The sequence below is a fragment of the Pelophylax lessonae genome (assembly GCF_965119305.1).
Source record: "Pelophylax lessonae genome assembly, chromosome: 2".
Taxonomy (NCBI): domain Eukaryota; kingdom Metazoa; phylum Chordata; class Amphibia; order Anura; family Ranidae; genus Pelophylax; species Pelophylax lessonae.
Genome location: NC_138769.1, coordinates 423260431 through 423283042, shown reverse-complemented (window position 1 = coordinate 423283042; position 22612 = coordinate 423260431). Strand labels below are relative to the sequence as shown.

The window sequence follows — 22612 nt, the reverse complement described above, 5'->3', positions numbered from 1 at the left end:
GTTACACAGTGAGTCATTAGATTAAATCGGCTGCAGGGTGGATTGCCTCACAGTACGCTGTGCTGAAAAAAAGTAGCGCATGCACTACTTTTTTTTCAGCGCGCAACACCATGATGCGGTAGTGTGAACCAGCCAGATAGGGAAACAAGGCATTTTGCTTTGTCTTATGGTGAGAATGCACTTAAAATAGCTACCCAAACTCAGTCCTACTGCATCTGGTGTGGATCTACCCTTAAGCAGGTTTTACATTCCCATAGACCTGTATGAGGATGCAAGACACAATTGAGGTGAACAAAATCTCGTAAACAAAGGCCCTTATGAGGACTTCTACTTTTTCTACACACTTGGTGATTTTCTGGTTTATAGGATTTATTAGAGTACATTAAAATATTATAATAAATGTGTATGCTTAATTTCTGAAATTTATATCCTCATATTTTTTTTTTTATTATTAATTACTTGTTTATACTTTTGAACACCAGCTTTCCACGTAGTTCCATGTTCATGTACACTCGTGAACTGATTTTGTTTGTTATCAAAAGAAAGAGAAGAAAGGAAAAAATCCTGGATCATGCAAAAGCGTTATTTAAGACTGTTCCATTATTATTATTTGTCTCTAATTGCCCTTGTTTGCATACAATCCCGACAGCTCAGAGAAGTGGTGGGTGTTTATTTACTGTCTGCTTTCCAATTTATAAATCCCAACTTTCCCCCTCCTTCTACAAATGGGTGGCAGCTGTAGAGATCTACAGTGTTTTAGTGTTTGATACATCCTGTCTACATATGAGTCTATGTAGAATTAATATTAAGTAATAGTAATAATGTAGTAATAGCAGTGTAAAAAGAAGTGTCATTAAGCAAATGTGATTGTGTAAATGTAAATACTATGTAGCAAGTTATTTTAACAAACAGGTTAACTCTTTCAGCACTAATATAATTAATACTTTAGATTTTTGCTGGTTTAAACAGTTTTAATCAGGGTATATTTAATATATAGATATTTAATTCAAAGTGTACCTTTCTAGATTACCATAAAAAAATAGATGGTTCCTTAATGACCAAATAGGTGGTACTTAATTAAAAAAATAAAGATAATGTGTGCGCTATGCAAAAAAAATAAAAAAAAGTATCTTGCAAATTGGGTTGACTTTGCACTGTTTAGCGGGACTGTTTTTAGCACATCTCACATCAGTTCTCGTAAACCCCTAAAAACATTTTTATTATTCTTCCTATTTATAACTATTTTATTCTTCTATATGTAGCAAGGTTTCCAGACCTATGGCCTGATGTGGGTCTGCCATTAGTAACGGAATCCTCTCCAGCCCATGTGAGCTGAGTCCCCAGGTGTGACAACTGAAGTAGCGACAACTCCGGCATCTGTGTTTGTGGTTTTTATTATAAATTAAAGGGATGGGAGAAGGGAATGAGTGGGATACTCCTTTCGGCTTGAACTAATTACAATTGGGACTTCGATCCTGAAAATGCCCGTTGGCTGAGAACACTCTGTATAACAGAAGAAGTGTTGAATCCCCGACCTATAGTCCAGTAGATCCAAGACTGAGAACTGTAGAATTCCTGACACTGTTTCACTGTGTAAGTCTCTGAATACTTTCCCCCGCTTGGCACAGCTTGAGGTAGTATTTTGTAGAACTCTGAATAACTATCACTGTAACTGGCACACGCAATACAATTCTGGGCCCAGACTGCAGGTGCCTCCTTTACGCCTTGAACTCTTCAGGGTCCACTGACTATGTACCCCCTTTACAACTTCAGGGTCCTCAACCTAGGTACCCCCTTTACAGCTAGCTGACACTGAATCCCAGAACCTCTTCCTGAGTGGTCCCCTCTGACTCTAGGCAGACCCCCAGGGGAAAGCCGCAGTACTCACAACTTGTGTAGGCTTTCCTGGGACTGGACCCCTCTCTCTCTCCGAAGGCTCTCGGCACACCGTATCCCCTCAGCTCAACTCGGCACTCTCTGGATTCTCAGGCAACACCCCGAGACATCCACCTTCCTGAGACAGGAGGAGAGACAGCCGCACTCTCTGGGACTCTGCTCCCGCCAAAGACACAGTGCCACGCACTTCCCCCCAAACTTATACCCACTCCCAGAATCCCTTGCAGCATAATCTGCCTTCTGGGGTAGTTACAAGCTGGGATGTGTCCCCTGATTGGGCTTCCCACACTGCCCTATGAGAAGCCTCTCACAGGAGCCAGTGGGGATACTTCTCCCTTCAGCAGGCACATCTGGAAGCCCTGACACCCTAACTAGATAAATCACAGCCCTGCTGTTAGGCAGACAAGGCCCACTATAGTTTTACCTATCACCTACCTGTAGGGTGCTACATATATGCCCCCTCCATCCTTTCCTAACCAAGTGTCAGGTAGTTATTGAGGCAACAGTAACATTTATGGACATAGTGATGAAAAAAAGTTTGAATCCAAATCCTTTCTTGTCTGTACACATTCAACTGTTTCACATGCTGTTTTGTTGACATTCGCCTTCTAAATTCACATTAGTTATAATGCTAATCCCTGACAGAGAGGACATTATGATTAAATATGGATTTAAGACTAACTTAATAAGACTACTTGTTTGTAGGGCATGAAATGTGTGTAACAATGAGCACACCAGTCTCTGTATGAATTTGGTATAAGTTTTTAAAAAAACAGCAATTCGGTATTTACAAACAGGGATAGTTTAAAACAGAATTGGAGCTTGCAAATGTAACATTGCAGCACAAGTTAATGTGAGCTGTATTTCCCATTGAAGACAAAGATGTTTTATTGAACAGCAGTTGGACAAGGCTTGAGCTTCCAAACGTGGGAGAATGCAGATGGGAAATTTGCTTTGTAGATGCTAGTAAACTTTTGATGGTGGAAATGCAGAAAAGGATCAAGAAGGTATTTTCCTCTGGTTTACCCCTAAGCTTTGATTTTTGGAAAGTACCTAAGGCTTCAAGCCTAACAAAGTAAAGTGAGTGTGATAGGGGGCAATAGTTTGTTCCTTGTCCTACTCTCCCACATATTTATTTCTTACATGTATAAGTATACCATAAATTGTCTTTCAAGTATTTTTACATATGCAATTATTGTACACCGCCTCACAGTACTATTGTGCACAGAACTGGTCCATTTCTGTTTGTCTATTTCTGGCCTGGAACAAGGTAACAAATTAGTTCAACCTTGGGAATCCTTAAGCGCTTAGGTAAGAATAGAGTTAGGGTCCGAGTTCTAGAAAGTTTTGTATATGTTGAGATTCAATTTAGGGTTTGGTTTTGTGATTAAATTTTAGGTTAAGTTATAAGAGCTCATTTTAGTGGTTAGGTAAAGAATGGTTAAGTGTAACAGGTTGCTTTTAGGTTTTTAAATATTATTAGTAAGTGGTGTTTGTTTTATAAAAATGTTTTAGATTGTCTTGCTATATATATATATATATATATATATATATATATATATATATATATATATATATAATATTTTACCAAACCAATGGTGCTTGCTGAGTACTGAGACATAAAATGTATAAGTATTCCTATTAGATAACCAACGGTACTTAGGTAGACTCTGCCTAAGGCCTAGTTCTGCCACGCCAGTCCTATTTTCTATCATTGAAGTAAGACTGTAGCCACTTTTCCATATGGCTTGTCTTCTGCATTAACATTCTACTGGGGAAGATGGATTGCCTTAGTATGTTTCAAAGCATTAGATTATTACTTTTTCCCATCTGCTAAATAAATAGACTGCTTTTTATGTAAGCTATTGAAAGCTGTTCTGCCCCTAAGCAATCTTAGATTTTATCCAGAGTTGGGCAACTATATTTGTGGTGTATATTTACACAGATTATTTTGCCAATTTTTTTCTTGTACCATATAACCGATTACAATGAGAGTACAGGCCTGTCATATTTTTTTTCTACTTAAACAGTGTACAGGGATGTATGAACTATGCATGGCTTTTTATGTTTTTGAGGTATCTTTAAAAGGACATTAACCTTCCTAGTGGTATTCCCAAGTGTGGCTCGGGGTTACATTTCAGTACCAAAAGTGGTAACCCCGAGCCACACTCGGGGTACTGCTAGGAAGATCGCTGGATCCTGTAAGAGAGGTTATTTACCTTGTCCCCGGGATCCAGCGATGTATCTCAGCGGTGTGCGGCGGCGGATCTTCCTCCCGATGCTCTGTGTGCCCCGGCTTCCGTCTCCTGCGACGTAACGCTCGCAGGGGGGTGGAACCGGCGGCAAATTCAAACAGTAAAACACACCAAACACACTGATACATTGCAAAATAAAAGAAATTCACAATAGTTTGCCCCCCAGTGCCCTTTCCTGCAGTTTTACTGTACTTTTTATGTATGTATATATATATATATATATATATATATATATATATATATATAATAATATATGTATACGTGTGTGTGTGTATATATATATATATATATATATATATATATATATATATACATACATACATACTTTAACTTATTTATAGTTATTTATTATATTATAATTTATGATTTTGTGTTTCAAACTTTATCATACCCGAGATGTTATAAAGAAGAATGCACAGTAAAAAAAAATCATATGTAAATAGTTGGTTGGGCTGCTCATTCTTAAGAATTACATGCAAAATAATGGTACCGTTTTCAGCACCTGAAATCGGAAAGAATCATACCGCCAGGGAGGTTAAGATGCCCCAAAGACCTAAAAAAATAAATCAATAAAAAGAAGGTATTTATGTGGTTATAAAGCTTCAGGTTTTTTTTTTGTAATAAAACTACAAACATGCCTATATTTACCTACCCTGTGCAATGGTTTTGCACAGAGCATCCGGGGTCCTCTTCTTCTGGGGTCCCCCTTGTGCTTCTGGCTCCTCCTCTTCATTGGGTGCCCCCAGGGAAAGCCACTTTACCTGGTGGCACCCTTGCATGCTGGCTCCCAAGTCCCACTGCTGCGTCCATTGACAAAGACACTGGGACTCTGCCTCACCCCTGACTCCCGTGTCACCGGATTTGATCTGTCTAGTTAGAAGAGAGACCGCAGCGGAAGCTGCTGCGCTCGTGCACATTGCTGGATCAGATGGGCTCAGGCAAGGAAAAGGAGGGGTCTGGGGGTGGGCTGGGGGGGAGGACTGCAGAATAGAAGTTTTTTTTTTACCTTAATGCATGGAACCTTAAAGAGGAGTTTCAGCCTGTAAAAAAAAAAAAAAAAGAATTACTACTGATTCTGTAGCTGCTGACTTTTTATATAAGGACACTTGTCCATGGATCCAGCAATGTCGGCACCCCAAGCTGATCCATCCATAAGCTTCGGGTGCAGGCTCCAGTATCTTCACTAGAGCAAACAGGTAGTGAAGCCTTGCTGCTTTACAGCCTGTTTCCTACTGCACATTCGCAAGTCGCGCTGTGCTTTCTGAATGGTCCTGCTTTTTTCTGGGACCTGCAGGCAGTGGGGGGGGGGGGAGTAGGTGCCGGAAATTTCGAAAATCGCATACAACAATTGCTGCGATCTTCTCCGTAAGTGGGAGCGAGTACTTGGTTTTGACAATGTCCCCCCTGAAATGTGCCAAATGTGGCAGCGGAGAGGGGGAGGAAGCAAGCAATCTGGGCTTCCCCTTTTGGGTGAGGCTCCGCTTTAAGGCTTTGTAACCACTTTAAGTGCTCGGTGGATGAACCTTTTTTTTTTTTTTTTCATATCTGTAATACCTATTTCCATTCATTTACAGAGACGGCCCACTGTATTTGTGTGTATATTTAGAATTTGATTTGCGAAACTTTTCTTGTACTGTATAACCAATTACAAAGAAAGCAGAATAATTGTTTTTATCATAGTTAGTATTATATACACACAACCACTTACCAACCGCCTAACTGGAAAAATACGTCATTATTACTTTGACGATTATTACCGGGTTATGGATGCAGCTAGATGCCATAACCCCAATATGAAAATTTTCTGCAGCCACCGCTCTTTCAGAATAAAAGTGATCTGAGCAGCTGATTAGGGGGACCCCTCCTGCCACTTTCCAGTGGTTCTCAAACTTACCTGGCTCATTGGGAAGCCCTAGAACCGATCTGGAGGTTGCATTGGCTGGCTATAGAGATAAGCAGAGGAAAGATAGCCTCTGCTCATCTCTATGGCCTAGGATGCCTGGAGCGTCGTCATGACGCTATTTCCTATCGTTATTTTATTTATTTTTCTTTTCTTTTTTTTTGTTTTTTTTTTTCTTATCTGATGCTTTCCATTGTAGAGGAAAGATGTGGGGGTCTTATTGACTCCAAATCTCTCCATAAAGAGGACCAGTCATGCCTTTTTTCTTTTACAAGGGATTTTTACATTTCTTGTGATAGGAATAAATGTGATAAAAAAATAAATTAAAGGAACAGTGTAAGAACAGAAAAAATAATAAAATAAAGAACAATAAAAAAAAGTTTTAAAGTACCCCTCTGTGCTTGTGTGCAGTGGTCAGGGTCACACCCAAATATATAAACAGTATTTGCACCACACATGTGAGGTATCGCAGTGAATGTCCGAGCGAGAGCAATAATTCTAGCTCTACACCTCCTCTGTAACTCTCAAATTGGTAGCCTGCAAACATTTTTTAAACATTGCCTATGGAGATTTTTAAGTGTTGTAGTTTGCGCCATTCCACGAGCGTGTTACATGTTAGGTATCTACTCAGCGTAACATCATCTTTCATATTTTAGAAAATATTGGGTTATATATTGTGGGGGTTTATAATTCATTGAAGTGTATTTTTTCCAAAAAAATTGCGTTTGAAAAGCCGCTGCACAAATACAGTGTGACATGAAAAACTGCAACGTTTTATTCTCTAGGGCCTCTGTTAAAAAAAAAAAAAACACATGCGCACACACACACATTATATCTTTTCATGTGACAACACTGAAGAAATGACACTTAGTGAGCGTATAGCTTGTATAACAGTGTAAATTTTCTGTCCCCTCAAAATACCTCAACACACAGCCATTATTGTCTACACCACTGGCAACAAAAGTAAGTAGACCCCTAAGTAAAAATGTCTAAATTGGGCCAATTAGCCATATTCCCTCCCCAATGTTATGTGACTCGTTAAAGTTACAAGGTCTCAGGTGTGAATGGGGAGCAGGTGTGGTAAATTTGGTGTTATCGCTCTCACTCTCATACTTATCACTGGAAGTTCAACATGGCACCTCATGGCAAAGGACTCTCTGAGGATCTGAAAAAAAAAAGAATTGTTGCTCTCCATAAAGATCGCCTAGACTATAAGAAGGTTGCCAAGACCATACAGCAGTTTAACAGGACAGGTTCCACTCAGAACAGGCTTCGCCATGGTTGATCAAAGAAGTTGAGTGCACATGCTCAACGTCCTATCCAGAGGTTGTCTTTGGGAAATAGACCTATGAGTGCTGCCAGCGTTGCTGCACAGCTTGAAGGGGTGGCGGGGTCAACCTGTCAGTACTCAGACCATACGCCACACACTGCATCAAATTGGTCTGCATGGCCGTCGTCCCAGAAGGAAGCCTCTTCTAAAGATGATGCATAAGAAAGCCCGCAAACAGTTCGCTAAAGACAAGAAGACTAAGGACATGGATTGCTGGAACCATGACCTGTGGTTTGATGAGACCAAGATCAACTTATTTGGTTCAGATAATGACAAGCGTATGTGGCGGCCACCAGGTGAGGAGTACAGTCATACATAGTGGTGGGAGTGTCATGGTCTGGGGCTGCATGAGTGCTGATGGCACTGGAGAGCTACAGTTCATTGAGGGAACCATACTGAAGCAGAGCATGGTCCCCTCCCTTCAGAGACTGGGCCTCAGGTTAGCATTACAACTTAATAATGACCCCAAACACACCTCCAAGACGACCATTGCCTTGCTAAAAAGCTGAGGGTAAAGGTGATGGACTGGCCAAGAATGTCTCCAGACCTAAACCCTATTGAGTATCAGTGGGGCATCCTCAAACAGAAGGTGGAGGAGCGCAAGGTCTCTAACATCCACCAGCTCAGTGATGTCATCATGGAGGAGTGGAAGGGGACTCCAGTGGCAACCTGTGAAGCTCTAGTGAACTCCATGCCCAATAGGGTTAAGGCAGTGCTGGAAAATAATGGTGGCCACACCAAATATTGATACTTTGGGCCCAAATTGGACCATTTAACTTGTGTTGAGTCATTTTGAGGGGACAGCAAATTTACATTTTACACATTTTACATTTGTTATACAAGCTGTACACTCACTACTTTACATTGTAGCAAAGTGTAATTTCTTCAGTGTTGTCACATGAAAAGATATAATAAAATACTTACAAAAATGTGAGGGGTGTACTCACTTTTGTGAGATACTGTGTGTGTGTGTGTGTGTGTGTGTGTGTGTGTGTGTGTGTATATATATATATATATATATATATATATATCCTCTGCCGGAGTTCGCCCCATATAAAAGGGGCCTAACCGTGTATGAAACTGTCCTGTATCCATTTTCATGCCCCCTGCACATTGCTCCAATGAAAAGCACTGTTTATGAAGTGTGAGTGCTGTTGATTGGAGCACTATGCATTAGAGGGGCAGACCCCTGCCCTCCAGTGTTCTGGTTCTCCAGCACTCGCAGCTTTTTTTATACACTGTTAGGCATTGTCAGTTTTTACACTGTTAGGCAATTTTGTGTTAACACACTGGAATACTACATTTTTTAAGTTGATACAATCTATTGTGTTTAAGTTCTTGTATGGCCCAAGCATATAGATGTACCAAGCAGTTTTAAGGTGTTTACAGACATAAGAGAGCATTTACTCAAAAGAAGATGTTTCAGATTGGGCAGTGGTCTTAAGTCTGTTGGTCCTCCCTTACCTTTGCCAAACTTGCTTTGAGGAAGATTCAAATGGCCAGTTTAGATCTTTCCTGGCTAAATCATTATTGGTTTCTCCCAGGACAAGCCACCACTCCTGTGCTTTCCCTTCCTGACCCATATTCATAAACATAAAATTTAACGAATGTGATTTTTTTTTTTGCTGTTTTTCATATGAAAGAAATTTTGGCAGCCTGACTGAACATGTGTGGGTATTTGTCAATCAATGTCTATAAATAAATGTAGAAGCATAACTTTAAATTTGTATAAATAGGTGAATTTGGTAAATCCACCTCCGCATATTGGTGGACATTCTAAAAAGTGGCAAAAATAATATTGTGAAAATAGCACATTTTCTTTTGTATTTTAGAAATTGTGCTTATGGTTCATCGAATATAACTATAAATTAAATTTCCATTTTACAAAGGTTTTGACATTCTCCAATACTTTAGAACATTAGAAAACGAAGTACAAATACATCGTTCAACCATATCTTTAAGGAACAACTGCCATTTTATTATATCCTGCCTTGTTTTATAGTGATGCCCATACATGTCCTTTATTTGTAACATTTGTAGTTGTTTTTTTTTTTTTGCTTTTTTCAGCTGTGGTTATGACTTGTTCTACTATATTTTCAAATGTTTCGAAATAAAGCCAGTAGACTGGCTGTAAAAAAAACCTCCTGTAGTGGATATAAACAGTCCATAGAATTAGGATCAGTTCCTTTTGTAGTTTGCATGGGATGAGAATGGTGTCTCCATATGCTGATTTGCTTAGAAAGTCGTGAAACAAAACACCAGTTGCATGACTATAAGCCTGTATTTGAAAAAAAAAATGTTATGGTGTTTTAGATTAAACAATGTCACAGTACTAAATTACAATAAGCCATTGAATGATTGATGTTTAAAGGATATACGTTTTATCTTCATTCCCCCCCCCCCATTAAAGCTTATCCAGTGTTAGGTTAGTTTGGGCTGACATTTACATTGAATACACGATCTTGTTTCGCATGGCCATGACTTAACGTTAGAGGTGAAACCCAGGCTGTTTCTCTTTATCATCTGGCTGTTATTAGTATGTTCTGTTTATTTTGTAATAACAGCATGCCATGCTTCTGCTCTCATACTTGGCTTTATTCTCTGCACACCAGTCATGAATAGCTACAGTGCTCAACCGAATTATGGCGCACCCGCTTCACCAGCAGGCACCAATCCAGCTCGACCTGGTGGATTTCCAGGGGCTAACAGCCCGGGCCCTGTCGCTGATATCTATGGAACTGCCAACCAAGATTCCGGTGTTGGTAACTACATTAGCGCAGCAAGTCCTCAACCGGGTTCTGGCTTTGGCCATGGAATTGCTGTAAGTGTCTTGTTTCATTTATATTGTGTACTGTTCAATAATTGTTGGATATGTTCAAGAATAAGCATTCAAATAGTAAAATGATCTTTCAATGATGATCATTACATTTCTTGTGATTATAGGGAAAACTTTAGCAGTGTCATGAGTTCAGGTTCATGCATGTTGCATTCATATAGCCTCTTTGCCTTTTCACTATTTAAAATTGATAAAATTCCCAAAAGAGCTGAAATCATTTTGAAAATTATAAACTTGTTAGATCCTGGTTTTCTCAAAATAAGAACTGACAAAATCTACAGGAGCTAGGTTGCTGAAGCAGCATACAAAATGACTGCTGACACATATTGAAGTCTTTTATGTTAAAGTTGGTGGCAGTAAATGTTTCAATTTTAGGAAGTTGCACTGACTCCAAGGCTGGTTTTTACAATCTGAAATTACCTAGAAAAGGTATTTTCCCCTTTTCCTAATTTTCTTTAAAATTGCAAATTTTTAACACTGAATGCATTTAAGGTTTCAACAAAAATATATTTGAAAAACTTTTTTAATTTGAAGTTTAAAGAAAGTCAACAACTAACACTTTGTAAAAACGTATTTTCCCCTGGTAAAAGGATTGTATAAAATGAAGGTTATTAAAGTAAAATAATTGAATACAATGAGGGCTGATTTTGGTAAGCACAGCTAAATGTCTCACTTATTTTGACCCTTATTCTAAGAAGAAACAAGTTGGCAGCAGAGAGTTTCAACAAGCATTAAATGGCATCAATGAGAAAATAAGACATTTTTACAGAAGTAGCATTTTGTTTTTCAAAACAGTATATGAAAAAGGTGATCCAAGAAATTAAAAAGCATATTTAAATTGTCCAAATAACTTTGGGCTTCAAAGCAAAAATTGGTGTTAGGATTTCACAATCACTGGGAAACATTGACTTCCTTAGTGAGTATAAAGGCAGAAACCATGGCCTACTAAGTAAAATGTAAACACTCTACTCTTGCATGCCAGGAAATACCTAGCTTTTCTTCTGGGAGAATTTTCTATTGAAAAAAGAGAACATGGCTCTATCATGTCTGGTGTGAAGCAAGCACAGCATTTTGTCAAAACACCAATAGTCTAACATGGTGGTGCTGCTGTGTTGGTTTGCTGCTCTAGGCATTGAATGACTTGCCATAACTGCATAATGTAACTACTAATCCTGCTTTGTATCTTTGTTAAAGCATAGTTGCATTGTGCAGCAGGACAGAAAGAAAAATGTAATTCTGAATAGCTGAAAAAGGAAAATTAAAGCCTTGGACATGCTTGTCATTTAGGCTTGAACCTAACTTAAAAAAGCATTTTCTTTGGGCAGGCAGGTGCACTCTCCGAGTGTGAGCATACATCATCTGCTGCAATAGTGATGTCTCAGGCATGTTCAGGATCGTAGTCCTAACCCACCTGACCGATCCCGCCAGGAAGCCGACACTGCACACCGCCAATCATAGGCAGTGAGGTATTTCTCGGTCTGCAGCTGCAGAGACTGGGAAATGCCTCACTGCTTATGATTGATGGTGTGCAGTGTCAGCTTCCTGACGGGGTTGCTCAGATGGTTTGCGACTATGATCCTAAACACGGCTGAGCCCATCACTACTGGCAAATATCGAACACTGTGATGTGGAAATGCTGCTGCAAACCTTTGATGTCATAGAAGTGCTACTACCGGTAGTGTTTAATCTGGGTCATTGGCATAGTATCTGTGCAAAAGTGCCTGTTAAGCCCCGTACACACGTACCGATCGTCGGCCGACCAATCAGCCGTCTTTTGTCCAGGGCTGTCGTGTCTGTTGAAAACTGCAAAAGACTGCACACGAATTTTGACGGCCAACAACAGCCGACTGCAGAAGTGATGTCATGTGATGGTTAACTTTCCTTGTCTTTTTTCTTTTCTGAGCATGCCCAGTCTTGCAAATCTGCTGTCTGTCGGCCGAAATCTGTACTGACTGGCGAACAATCGGCCGTTCTGGTGTTGGCCAACAAAAATTTTAATGCTTGCACGACAGATTCTGTTCGGCCGAAAATGCGCTGTCGGCTGTCGGAAGCATCATACTAACAAGCCTACAATCGGCCGATCGGTCGTCGGCCGAAGATTTACGGCCGACAATCGGTACGTGTGTACGGGGCATTACACCTTGTCATATCTGGGTTAAGCTTGTTTTACCTCAGCTAGTCATCTGGTATCCTGATTTCCCATTTCTTGTAGTCATATCCAAGCTTAGATCCTTGTTACTGCTTTCGGTCTACTGCCTACATTTACAGTGCATTGAAAAAGTATTTGGCCCCCTTGAACTTTTCGACCTTTTGCCACATTTCAGGCTTCAAACACAAAGATATAAATCTGTAATTTTTTGTGAAGAATCAACAAGTGGGACACAATCATGAAGTGGAATGAAATTTATTGGATATTTCAAACTTTGTTAACAAATAAAAAACTGAAAAATTGGGTGTGCAAAATTATTCAGCCCCTTTACTTTCAGTGCAGCAAACTCTCTCCAGAAGTTCAGTGAGGATCTCTGAATGATCCAATGTTGACCTAAATGACTAATGATGATAAATAGAATCTACCTGTGTGTAATTAAGTCTCCGTATAAATGCACCTGCACTGTGATAGTCTCAGAGGTCTGTTTAAAGCGCAGAGAGCATCATGAAGAACAAGGAACACACCAGGCAGGTCTGAGATACTGTTGTGGAGAAGTTTAAAGCCGGATTTGGATACAAAAAGATTTTCCATTCTGGAAGAAAACCTGATGGAGTCTGCAAAAGACCTTAGAATGAGACGGAGATTTGTCTTCCAACAAGACAATGATCCAAAACATAAAGCAAAATCTAAACATATCCAGGTGTTAGAATGGCCAAGTCAAAGTCCAGACCTGAATCCAATCAAGAATCTGTGGAAAGAACTGAAAACTGCTGTTCATAAAAAAACTGCTGTTCAGCAAAAAAAGGAAGAGACCACTGTGGTACTCAGCAGAAGTGGCCCAAATCATTAAAAATAAAAAGCTAGCATTTTGTAATTATAAAAAAACCCAGAGCAATAATGATAAGGAAATCTACAAGATTAGGCAGAAAGAGGCCAAGCAAGTTATAAGAACATCTAAAGCGCAGGCAGAAGAAAAACTAGCTCAGTCTATGAAAAAGGGGGATAAGACATTCTTCAGATATATAAATGAAAAAAGGAAATTAAAACAAGGAATAACTAAATTAAAAACAAAGGACGGAAGGTATGTAGAAGAGAAAAAAGGGCTAGCCGACTGCCTTAATGAATACTTCTGTTCAGTTTTTACAGAAGAAAAAGAAGGAGAAGGACCTCCACTTGAAAGGATGACTAATGAATCGTTTGATGCATGTGTCTTTACAGAGGAAGACGTTCTAAGATTGCTGTCTAAAGTGAAGACAAATAAGTCACAGGGTCCTGATGAGATACACCCAAAATTATTAAAAGAGCTTAGTGGTGAGCTGGCAAAACCATTAACAGATTTATTTAACCAATCATTATTAACAGGAGTCGTCCCGGTAGATTGGAAATTGGCAAATGTCGTGCCCATTCACAAGAAAGGTAGTAGGGAGGAATCGAGCAACTATAGACCAGTGAGTCTGACATCAATAGTAGGCAAATTAATGGAAACCCTATTAAAGGATAGGATTGTGGAACATCTTAAATCCCATAGATTGCAAGATGAAAAAAAACATGGGTTTACTTCAGGGAGATCATGTCAAACAAATCTTATAGATTTTTTTGACAGGGTGACTAAAATAATAGACGGTGGAGGTGCAGTAGACATTGCATATCTAGATTTTAGTAAGGCTTTTGACACTGTCCCACATAGAAGACTTATCAATAAACTGCAGTCATTGAGCATGGACTCCCATATTGTTGAGTGGATTAGGCAGTGGCTGAGTGACAGACAACAGAGGGTTGTAGTCAATAGAGAACATTCAGAACAAGGTCATGTTACCAGTGGGGTACCTCAGGGATCTGTACTGGGACCAATTTTGTTTAATATCTTTATAAGTGATATTGCAAAAGGCCTCGATGGTAAGGTTTGTCTTTTTGCTGATGACACAAAGATATGTAACAGGGTTGATGTTCCTGGAGGGAAACGCCAAATGGAAAAGGATTTAGGAAAACTAGAAGAATGGTCAGAACTCTGGCAACTGAAATTTAATGTGGATAAGTGCAAGATAATGCACCTGGGGCGTAAAAACCCAAGGGCAGAATATAGAATATTTGACACAGTCCTGACCTCAGTATCTGAGGAAAGGGATTTAGGGGTAATTATTTCAGAAGACTTAAAGGTGGGAAGACAATGTAATAGAGCAGCACGAAATGCCAGCAGAATTCTTGGATGTATAGGGAGAGGTATAAGCAGTAGAAAGAGAGAAGTGCTTATGCCGCTGTACAGAACACTGGTGAGACCTCACTTGGAGTATTGTGCGCAGTACTGGAGGCCATATCTCCAGAAGGATATAGATACTCTAGAGAGAGTTCAGAGAAGAGCTACTAAACTAGTACATGGATTGCAGGAAAAAACTTACCAGGAAAGGTTAAAGGACCTTAACATGTATAGCTTGGAAGAAAGAAGAGACAGAGGGGATATGATAGAAACTTTTAAATACATAAAGGGAATCAACTCGATAAAGGAGGAGAGCATATTTAAAAGAAGAAAAACTACCACAAGAGGACACAGTTTTAAATTAGTGGGGCAAAGGTTTAAAAGTAATATGAGGAAGTATTACTTTACTGAGAGAGTAGTGGATGCATGGAATAACCTTCCTGCAGAAGTGGTAGCTGCAAATACAGTGAAGGAGTTTAAGCATGCATGGGATAGGCATAAGGCTATCCTTCATATAAGATAGGGCCAGGGACTATTCATAGGATTCAGATATATTGGGCAGACTAGATGGGCCAAATGGTTCTTATCTGCCGACACATTCTATGTTTCTATGCTCTCCATCCAACCTCACTGAGCTCGAGCTGTTTTGCAAGGAGGAATGGGCAAAAATTTCAGTCTCTCGATGTGCAAAACTGATAGAGACATACCCCAAGCGACTTACAGCTGTAATCGCAGCAAAAGGTGGCGCTACAAAGTATTCACTTAAGGGGGCTGAATAATTTTGCACTCCCAATTTTTCAGTTTTTTATTTGTTAAAAAAGTTTGAAATATCCAATAAATTTCGTTCCACTTCATGATTGTGTCCCACTTGTTGTTGATTCTTCACAAAAAATTACAGTTTTATATCTACGTTTGAAGCCTGAAATGTGGCAAAAGGTTGAAAAGTTCAAGGGGGCCGAATACTTTCGTAATGCACTGTAACTTCTAACAGGTGAACTGCCTTCCCCAATCTGCCTGCTTTTATTTGACTCCATGTTTACCTTCAGTTTGGTGGTTTACTTGGCCACTTTTTTGATCATCAACGATTACTACTGAGCAAACCTGAGGACTGCAACCGGTCATGCACCCAATACCAATCCTCCTGGGGATGGGCATGATACTTCTTAGACTCTGCACTTTGCCATGGTTCTTCATTTACCACTGGTTGCACAAACTGTTCACCTATAGCCATGACAGAGATGCTGTGAACATAAATGAACAATTTATACTTGAAAGCTTACCATTTTTTTTATTATTATTATTATAGTACGTGTGTAACCAAGCATGTGCTAAAACTGAAAGGGATAGCAAATTATAGGAAGCATTTAGATACAATCATTTCAGGTACAGGTTATGCAACCATTTAAAAGGGGGCAATTACATTTAAAAACAATGTTGATATTGACACTATTTATTTAATTAAATGTATAGCATCTGTTTAAGAAAATTGTTATAAACATTCAGTGTGCAAAATTTGCAATATCAGAGACAATCAGATAGGGAGAGATACTTTTCTATGGCACTGTTATTAATTCCTTTAAAGTATAGCTGAAGGCAAACCTTTTTTTTTAATTATTTTTTAGAGAGGGATATGAACATTTGTCAGGTTTTTTTTTTGCTGTCTGTCTGCCTGTTAGAAAAATTGACCATATCTACCCTGGTGACCATTATCATTGAAAGTGGAGGAAAATCTTACATTTTGAGTGGTCACCAGAACAGGCCTATAGGGGAAATCTTCAATGGGGGCACTAGTTCTGGTGATCCTTGTGATTACCAGGAATTTTCCTAAATCAGCAGGGATTTCCCCTCACTTCCTATTATGGCTATGGGACGGGAAGCAGAATAAAATCTCCCCATTAGGACACAGATGGCAAAAAAAGGCTTCTAACCATCCCTTACTCTATTAATAAAAATGTATTTAATGAAATGCATTAAGTTTTTTTTTTAAATAAATCTTTGGCCGTGTATGTATACATGGACACTTATAGTACATTTACATCTTGGAGTCCCGGTGTGCTGCATTTTGGCATGTGCTAATGTGCATTGCCTCAGGGCAACCCATTCAAATTGGCTGGCAAAAAATCAGACATGCACCATTTTTGCAAAACAGAGCACGGACAACACATTGTAGTGCATTACTGTACATTGTGGTGTTCTGCAGCACATGTACGTTCACTTTAGTGCTTAGTGCCATTAAAATTGAATGACACCACAATACACGCATGCATGCACATGTCAACTCATGTACTACCACCACACAACAGTGTTAATGGGCCGTTACAAGTATCATCCCCTCCACCATCAGCATCCACTTTCTGTTTTATTACATTGTGCCCTAGTGAGGCAACAGAGACCACTTTCCATGATTGCTGGCTCTGGCTGTTCCTTCTGTGTCTTGCTGTTGCTTAAAAAGGCTGTCCATCATGATGATGGGCCAAAGTTGTAGCATAGAATGTGAGAAATCCAGATGAAAGCCAGAAACCATTAGTGTTACTCTCCATCTTCTCATCAGAACAGTTTCGTTTTCTTGTAGTCCTCCTAGTCAGCCTAATCAGAAAGTGCATGCCTAGTACTTGAAGGTGTCAGTTAAAATTGTGAGTATCTGTCTAAGTGTATTTTGCTTTTAGTTTGTTATTTTCTTCATTAGAAGTACAGATAACATATATTTTGCTATCAGATTCAAGATAGGTAGCTGATTCTCGCTATGATAGCAAACATATTTACGTATGTGGTATGTGCATAGACTTTTTGGAAGTAGGTACCTTAAAGATAAAGTTTCTGACTTTAAAATATGTTTAACATATTTTTTAGGCAAAGACAATAATAGATTACATTTTTAACCCCTGTTTCATATAAATGTCCTCTGTTAACACTTGTTATCTTTATGGATTTCACTTAACCTATTGGCACAAATCCTTATTGTTTTTTATCTATCGCTGAGACTTCTAATAGACTTGTTTCACACCAGCACACTCCACTGCCTTAAATGTACTTAGTAATATGAAAGCAATAGAAAGTAATTCCTGGTTTTCATTTATACATTAAGGTCTCAGGGACCATCATTTACCCAGCATTCAGTTTTAAACCAGGGTGTTTAACATTTATTGCCACTCTAATTATCATTGTAGGAGATATAGAATACTTATACCCTGGAAGGTCTTATAATGTCAAGGTCTGGGAAATAAAGAAAGGCCTACCTTGATATTTTGCTTTCATCCAAGCATTGCCAGTTATGTATTATGAATACTGTAACTGCTAAAAGTCTAGTCTGCTCTGCAAATTGCCAATCAAATTAAACTAATGAGGAATTACTGGGCAAGAGTTTAAACTAACAAAACAACATTTTTGATACAGTTACTAAAATACATTTTACTTGAATAAGACCACTTGTCCTCTCTCTGTATGGCAATACTTGCTTTAGAGCACACTTCAATAATAAAATAAGTTACAGCAACAAAATGTGCTTTCAAAGCACACCCTTGGCTTTGTGCACTTCTTTTTATATTGTTAAACATTTATAACACAATAACTCGGGGAGACCTCAGAATGATGAAAATATCAGGTAATAACACACCCATTTTTTGTAAATTTGTGTACCTGTGTAGTGCAATTGTTCTGTGTATTTTAACATTTTGAGAGTCTAGTTCTCTGCTGCTAAAACACTCCAATAAATAAAACGGAAGATGCACTTTTAAATCTTTATTTTTATTGGAAAGTGCTTCCTTCCCGTTTTTAGAGCAGAGCACTGAATTCTAGTCAAAGGATTTCTAGAATTTGCATGCATGTTTAAATCTACTGTCTAACTAATAATTTTAAGTTGTGACTTTATTTCTGCAAGGCTTAAATTGAAATACTAACCTATTTTACAGCCAATGAAAAAGTGTTGTTCTGCTGTGCCACAATGATGTATAAATCCAGATAGTAATTTAACTTGCATTAAACTCCAGTTTGCATGCATTTTGTTTCAGACTGCAAAGTGTTTCTGTACGCTGTATGGTGGCATGGATGTGCATTTATTTATCCTAGGCTGCCAATCATAACACTCATGACACAATTATTATTAGTGGCAGATATGCTGCATTGTGCAATTGCATGATGGTTGGGGGAGGGGGGTTGGTGGTGATAAAACTCTTCAACTAAAACACAGATTGATATACTACTATGTACATAGAATGTGTATTTATGCATATTTTACAGTTCAAATAGTAATAAACCCAAAATCAAACATTTATTATATTGCAGCTTAGCAAGTCTTAGATGTGATGGATGCATTTGTTTTCTTTTTTAGGCTTGTTTTCTTTTCTTATTTTCCCCTGGTGATCTGACCAGTAAGTCTGTTGTTTTTCAAAAGAACAAGCTCTCTTGAAGATGTTTCAGTTACAGGAATGAGACAAACCATTTACCACTGGCAGGGTTTTTTCAAAGATCAGCTTTTATTTATGTAAAACCCTTAGCCCAAAAGGAAAATAACTGTTTCTGTAATTACTTAAAATGTGTTAGCTGGAATTTGGCTTTCATTTGCTAGTGTATTTAAATCTGCTAGTACATCTAACACTACCCTTCCCTGTGCCCACTATGCACTACTGTGCCTCCCATGCACCTTCATCCTGAGTGGAGACACTCTTAATACTGGAGGTGTCTTACTGGCTGGATCACCAGGTGAAACCAAAGGGGGAAAAGCCTTAAAAAAGAAAAAATGCAGCAACCACATCTAATGATTGGCAAGCTGCAATATTTTAGAATTTTAGTTTTGGGTTTAATATTTTTCAGTGCCCTTCTAGTTATTTTTTTGTGTTTTATATTTTTTACTATACCTCCTAGTTTTTCAGGACCCCTTAAATATGGCATCCACCCTTTGAACATATTGCCAAGCAGTAATTCAGGATCACTATTTCCTTTACTAAAGTGTTAGCGTGCATTTTGATGAAGGAAAATTGATCATTTATAGATCGAATAAAACCAAAATATCTAAAACTGCAAAATAAAACCTAATTACCTTATGACTGTAAGACATACCCATTAAAATTACAGGCTGAAATATTTTAAATGAAACCATAAAATACATTTTAATGTAACTGTTAACTTTCCAGCTTCTTTTGAGCCATGTCTCATTATCCTCAGTCAATCAGACAATTTAGCAGCACCAGACGATCAGACACTGTGCTCTAAGAATCAATGTGTTCAAACATTTGCCAATTATGATGAAGTTACTTAGTTATTCACAGAAGCCAGATCTAACAGACTGTACAGGGTAATGAAACATACCTGTAACAGTGTCTTTATTGGTACAATAACCCTGCATATATATTTTTACATTTTACAGAAAGGGTCCTTTCCCTTTGCTTTGTTTAATAGAAATGATTAGTTAATCCCCCATGTCATCATTTTAGCACTCCATAGGTGGATCATAAATCTCGCCCATAGATGGATCAAAATCTAGGTACTGGCCAAGATTTTATCCATCTATGGGCATGCTGGTTGATCAGGAGCCGATCCTTTGATTTCAGTACAACAACCATGTCTGATTTTTTGCATACGATCACTGCTGGCGGCTAAAGCTGCGGTCAGTGATCATTGTGTTCTGCTGTCAGGGAAGGCTCCCCGTCGGCTGAACACAAGAGCGCTGCAGAGGGGATTCCCCAATCAACAGTGACTGTTGATGGATGAATCAAGTGATTTTCTTTCCTTCCACCCGTGATGGAAGTAAAGAAATCACATAATCTATCGGCCTACCTTAAAGAAGTAACAATTCTCTCAACATTGATTTTACTACAGGTGAAATTTGAGAAAAAGGGAAGCAGATGCGTCTGTTGGCCTGACTTGGGAGATTTTTGCATTAAAGCAGTAAAAAATGCAGTTATTTTAGAAGATATAGTAATCGTCAGTGACCTTTCAGATTTTCATTTTCAGTAATCATTTTCATGAAGGATGCATTCTGTTTGCTTGTGCACATTTTGAAGTCCAAACAGAAGAACATCAGTGAAACTATTTAACAAGCATTTTCCATTTGAATTGCCATATGCTACATTTCATGTAAGATCATTGCTTACTGCATGGTAAAGGAGAAGTACAGCCAAAGCTCGTTTGGCTGTACTTCTCCTGTGGATCACAGGAGTGCAGTACGCTCTGCACTCCTGTGACCCGTTCTCAGCAGACAGCAGACTGAAGCTCACTGTCAGCTGGCATCGCAGAGCTAGTCCAGGCTGGGGAAAGATTGCGACCATATGGTCAGGATCCACCCAGATGCCTGGATTTGCACCCGGCTCAGCCTCTTAGCGAGTCACTGAGAGTCTAAGCAAGGCGCTCCCGCCCCCACCACTCCAGTGAGTGCGGGGGGGGGGGGCAGAGCAGAGAGTGGTGGCTGACAGTTGCTAGCTCTCAGCTCACTGAGCACTGGGAACCTAGCTATTAGCGGTCTTTGATCGCTTAGTCTTAAAGCCAGAGGGGGACGGATGCAGCATTGGACAAAAGTAAGTACAATTCTTAAAAACCAGAAAAATTCCCAATGTTCTTTTTTAAATATTTTAAATGCAGATATATTAATTGTACAGTACAGGACACAGGTGTAATATTCATAGACCCTAGGTTATAGACTGCTTTCTTCAGGTGATTTAACACTGAAAAGCTTTGAAGGACATCCTCTGGGCGTCCCTCTCTAACGCTACCCCACTCTGTGAGTCCTCTGTTTTTATACACTTAAAAAAATAAACGTAACTGACTTCTCTGTGGTCCCATAACACACCTGGCCCACTTTTTTTTATATTATTATATGCATAGAATTATACCTGCTTCTGATACACAATGTAATTTGCTCATACAAATTAACCATTTCTAATATTGCATCAGAGATTTACCATATTTCTACTTGTGCAGTAAATATAAGCCTGTGCAGGCCTATTCAAAGTGTTTTATTTAACAGTGAACACAAACGCCACGCAGATAAACTAATCCTGCACTGAACAATAACTGAAGTTTTACCAGCCTTTTATTTTTATGGGTATGAGCACACTTTTAAAATAAGGAAAATATACTTCACTGCGTTTTATATCCTTTTTGTGGAACCTCCATACAGTTTTTTCTGTCTTAGCAGTTGCTGCATTTTCTTGTACAGTGTCAGTTCAATCACTAACCCTTTGAACCTGGTCAAATTCCTCTTCCGATTATCATGTCACCATAGTAACCTTAAAAATCTCATCTAGTTGGCTTGTACTTTCAAATGGGACGCATTACCATCCAGCTAACAGCAGTACTAAGGTAAATTACCCTCTCTCACCCCTCCAAACTTGTCTCATTTTATACCTCACCTACTGGAAAAGCCCTCTGTGCTTTAAAGCTTGACTAGTGTGACCTCTGGGCTGCTCAGATGAAAGCATATTCTTCAGCTTGCAGTTTCACTTTTACTAATATTTCTCTGCAAGGCCATTACAATGCACAGATGAGGGAGGATTGGCAGCTGTTTTTAGTGGGTTTTCTACTTGTAGTTCATACATTTGTTTTTTTCTTAGACATGCTAAGCAATCCGTGGCTTCCCAGCTGTTATGTTAAAACTCGCAGCAGCAGCTACTGGTTGCCTAACTCTATTGTCTAAACCCATGGAGATGTTAATTTCCCTTGCCACATGCACCATTGGCACAGCTGTGCTGTGCAGAGTATAAAGTTAATAAATGGACTCTGGATCAGTAGTAATATGTATGAAAAATGCACATTCATGCCAGCCCTACAATATCTAGATGAACTGCTTAGGATTGTACTTTTGAATAGGGCACTGACAAATTCAACAATTGTACACTTTTAGGGGCCTTTGATTGCAACGGCATTTACAAATGGATACCATTGAAACGTTTCAGGTGGTTGGTTGCCATCTCACTTTGAGGTATTCTCATTTCTACCATTGTATTTTATGGAAGTATATTCATGTAATCTGCTGTCTCCTTTTTATCACCTTATAACTATGTCATCTTTTTAACCGTTTCTTGTCTAACACCTATCTCACCTTTCATATTACCATAGCAC

The 22612-nt window shown here is 39.0% G+C and overlaps 1 protein-coding gene across 8 annotated transcripts in view; it reads left to right on the top strand.

The window, feature by feature from the left end:
• MSI2 (musashi RNA binding protein 2) overlaps positions 1–22612 on the top strand; it is a 945687-nt gene that overhangs the window by 888912 nt on the left and 34163 nt on the right. For all 8 annotated transcript variants that reach the window (XM_082244675.1, XM_082244672.1, XM_082244671.1 and 5 more), the window contains 2 exons: positions 9994–10202; positions 22395–22472. In XM_082244675.1, coding sequence (XP_082100801.1) covers positions 9994–10202; positions 22395–22436 — 251 coding nt within the window. In that variant the 3' untranslated portion in view covers positions 22437–22472. The remainder of the gene's footprint in view (positions 1–9993; positions 10203–22394; positions 22473–22612) is intronic.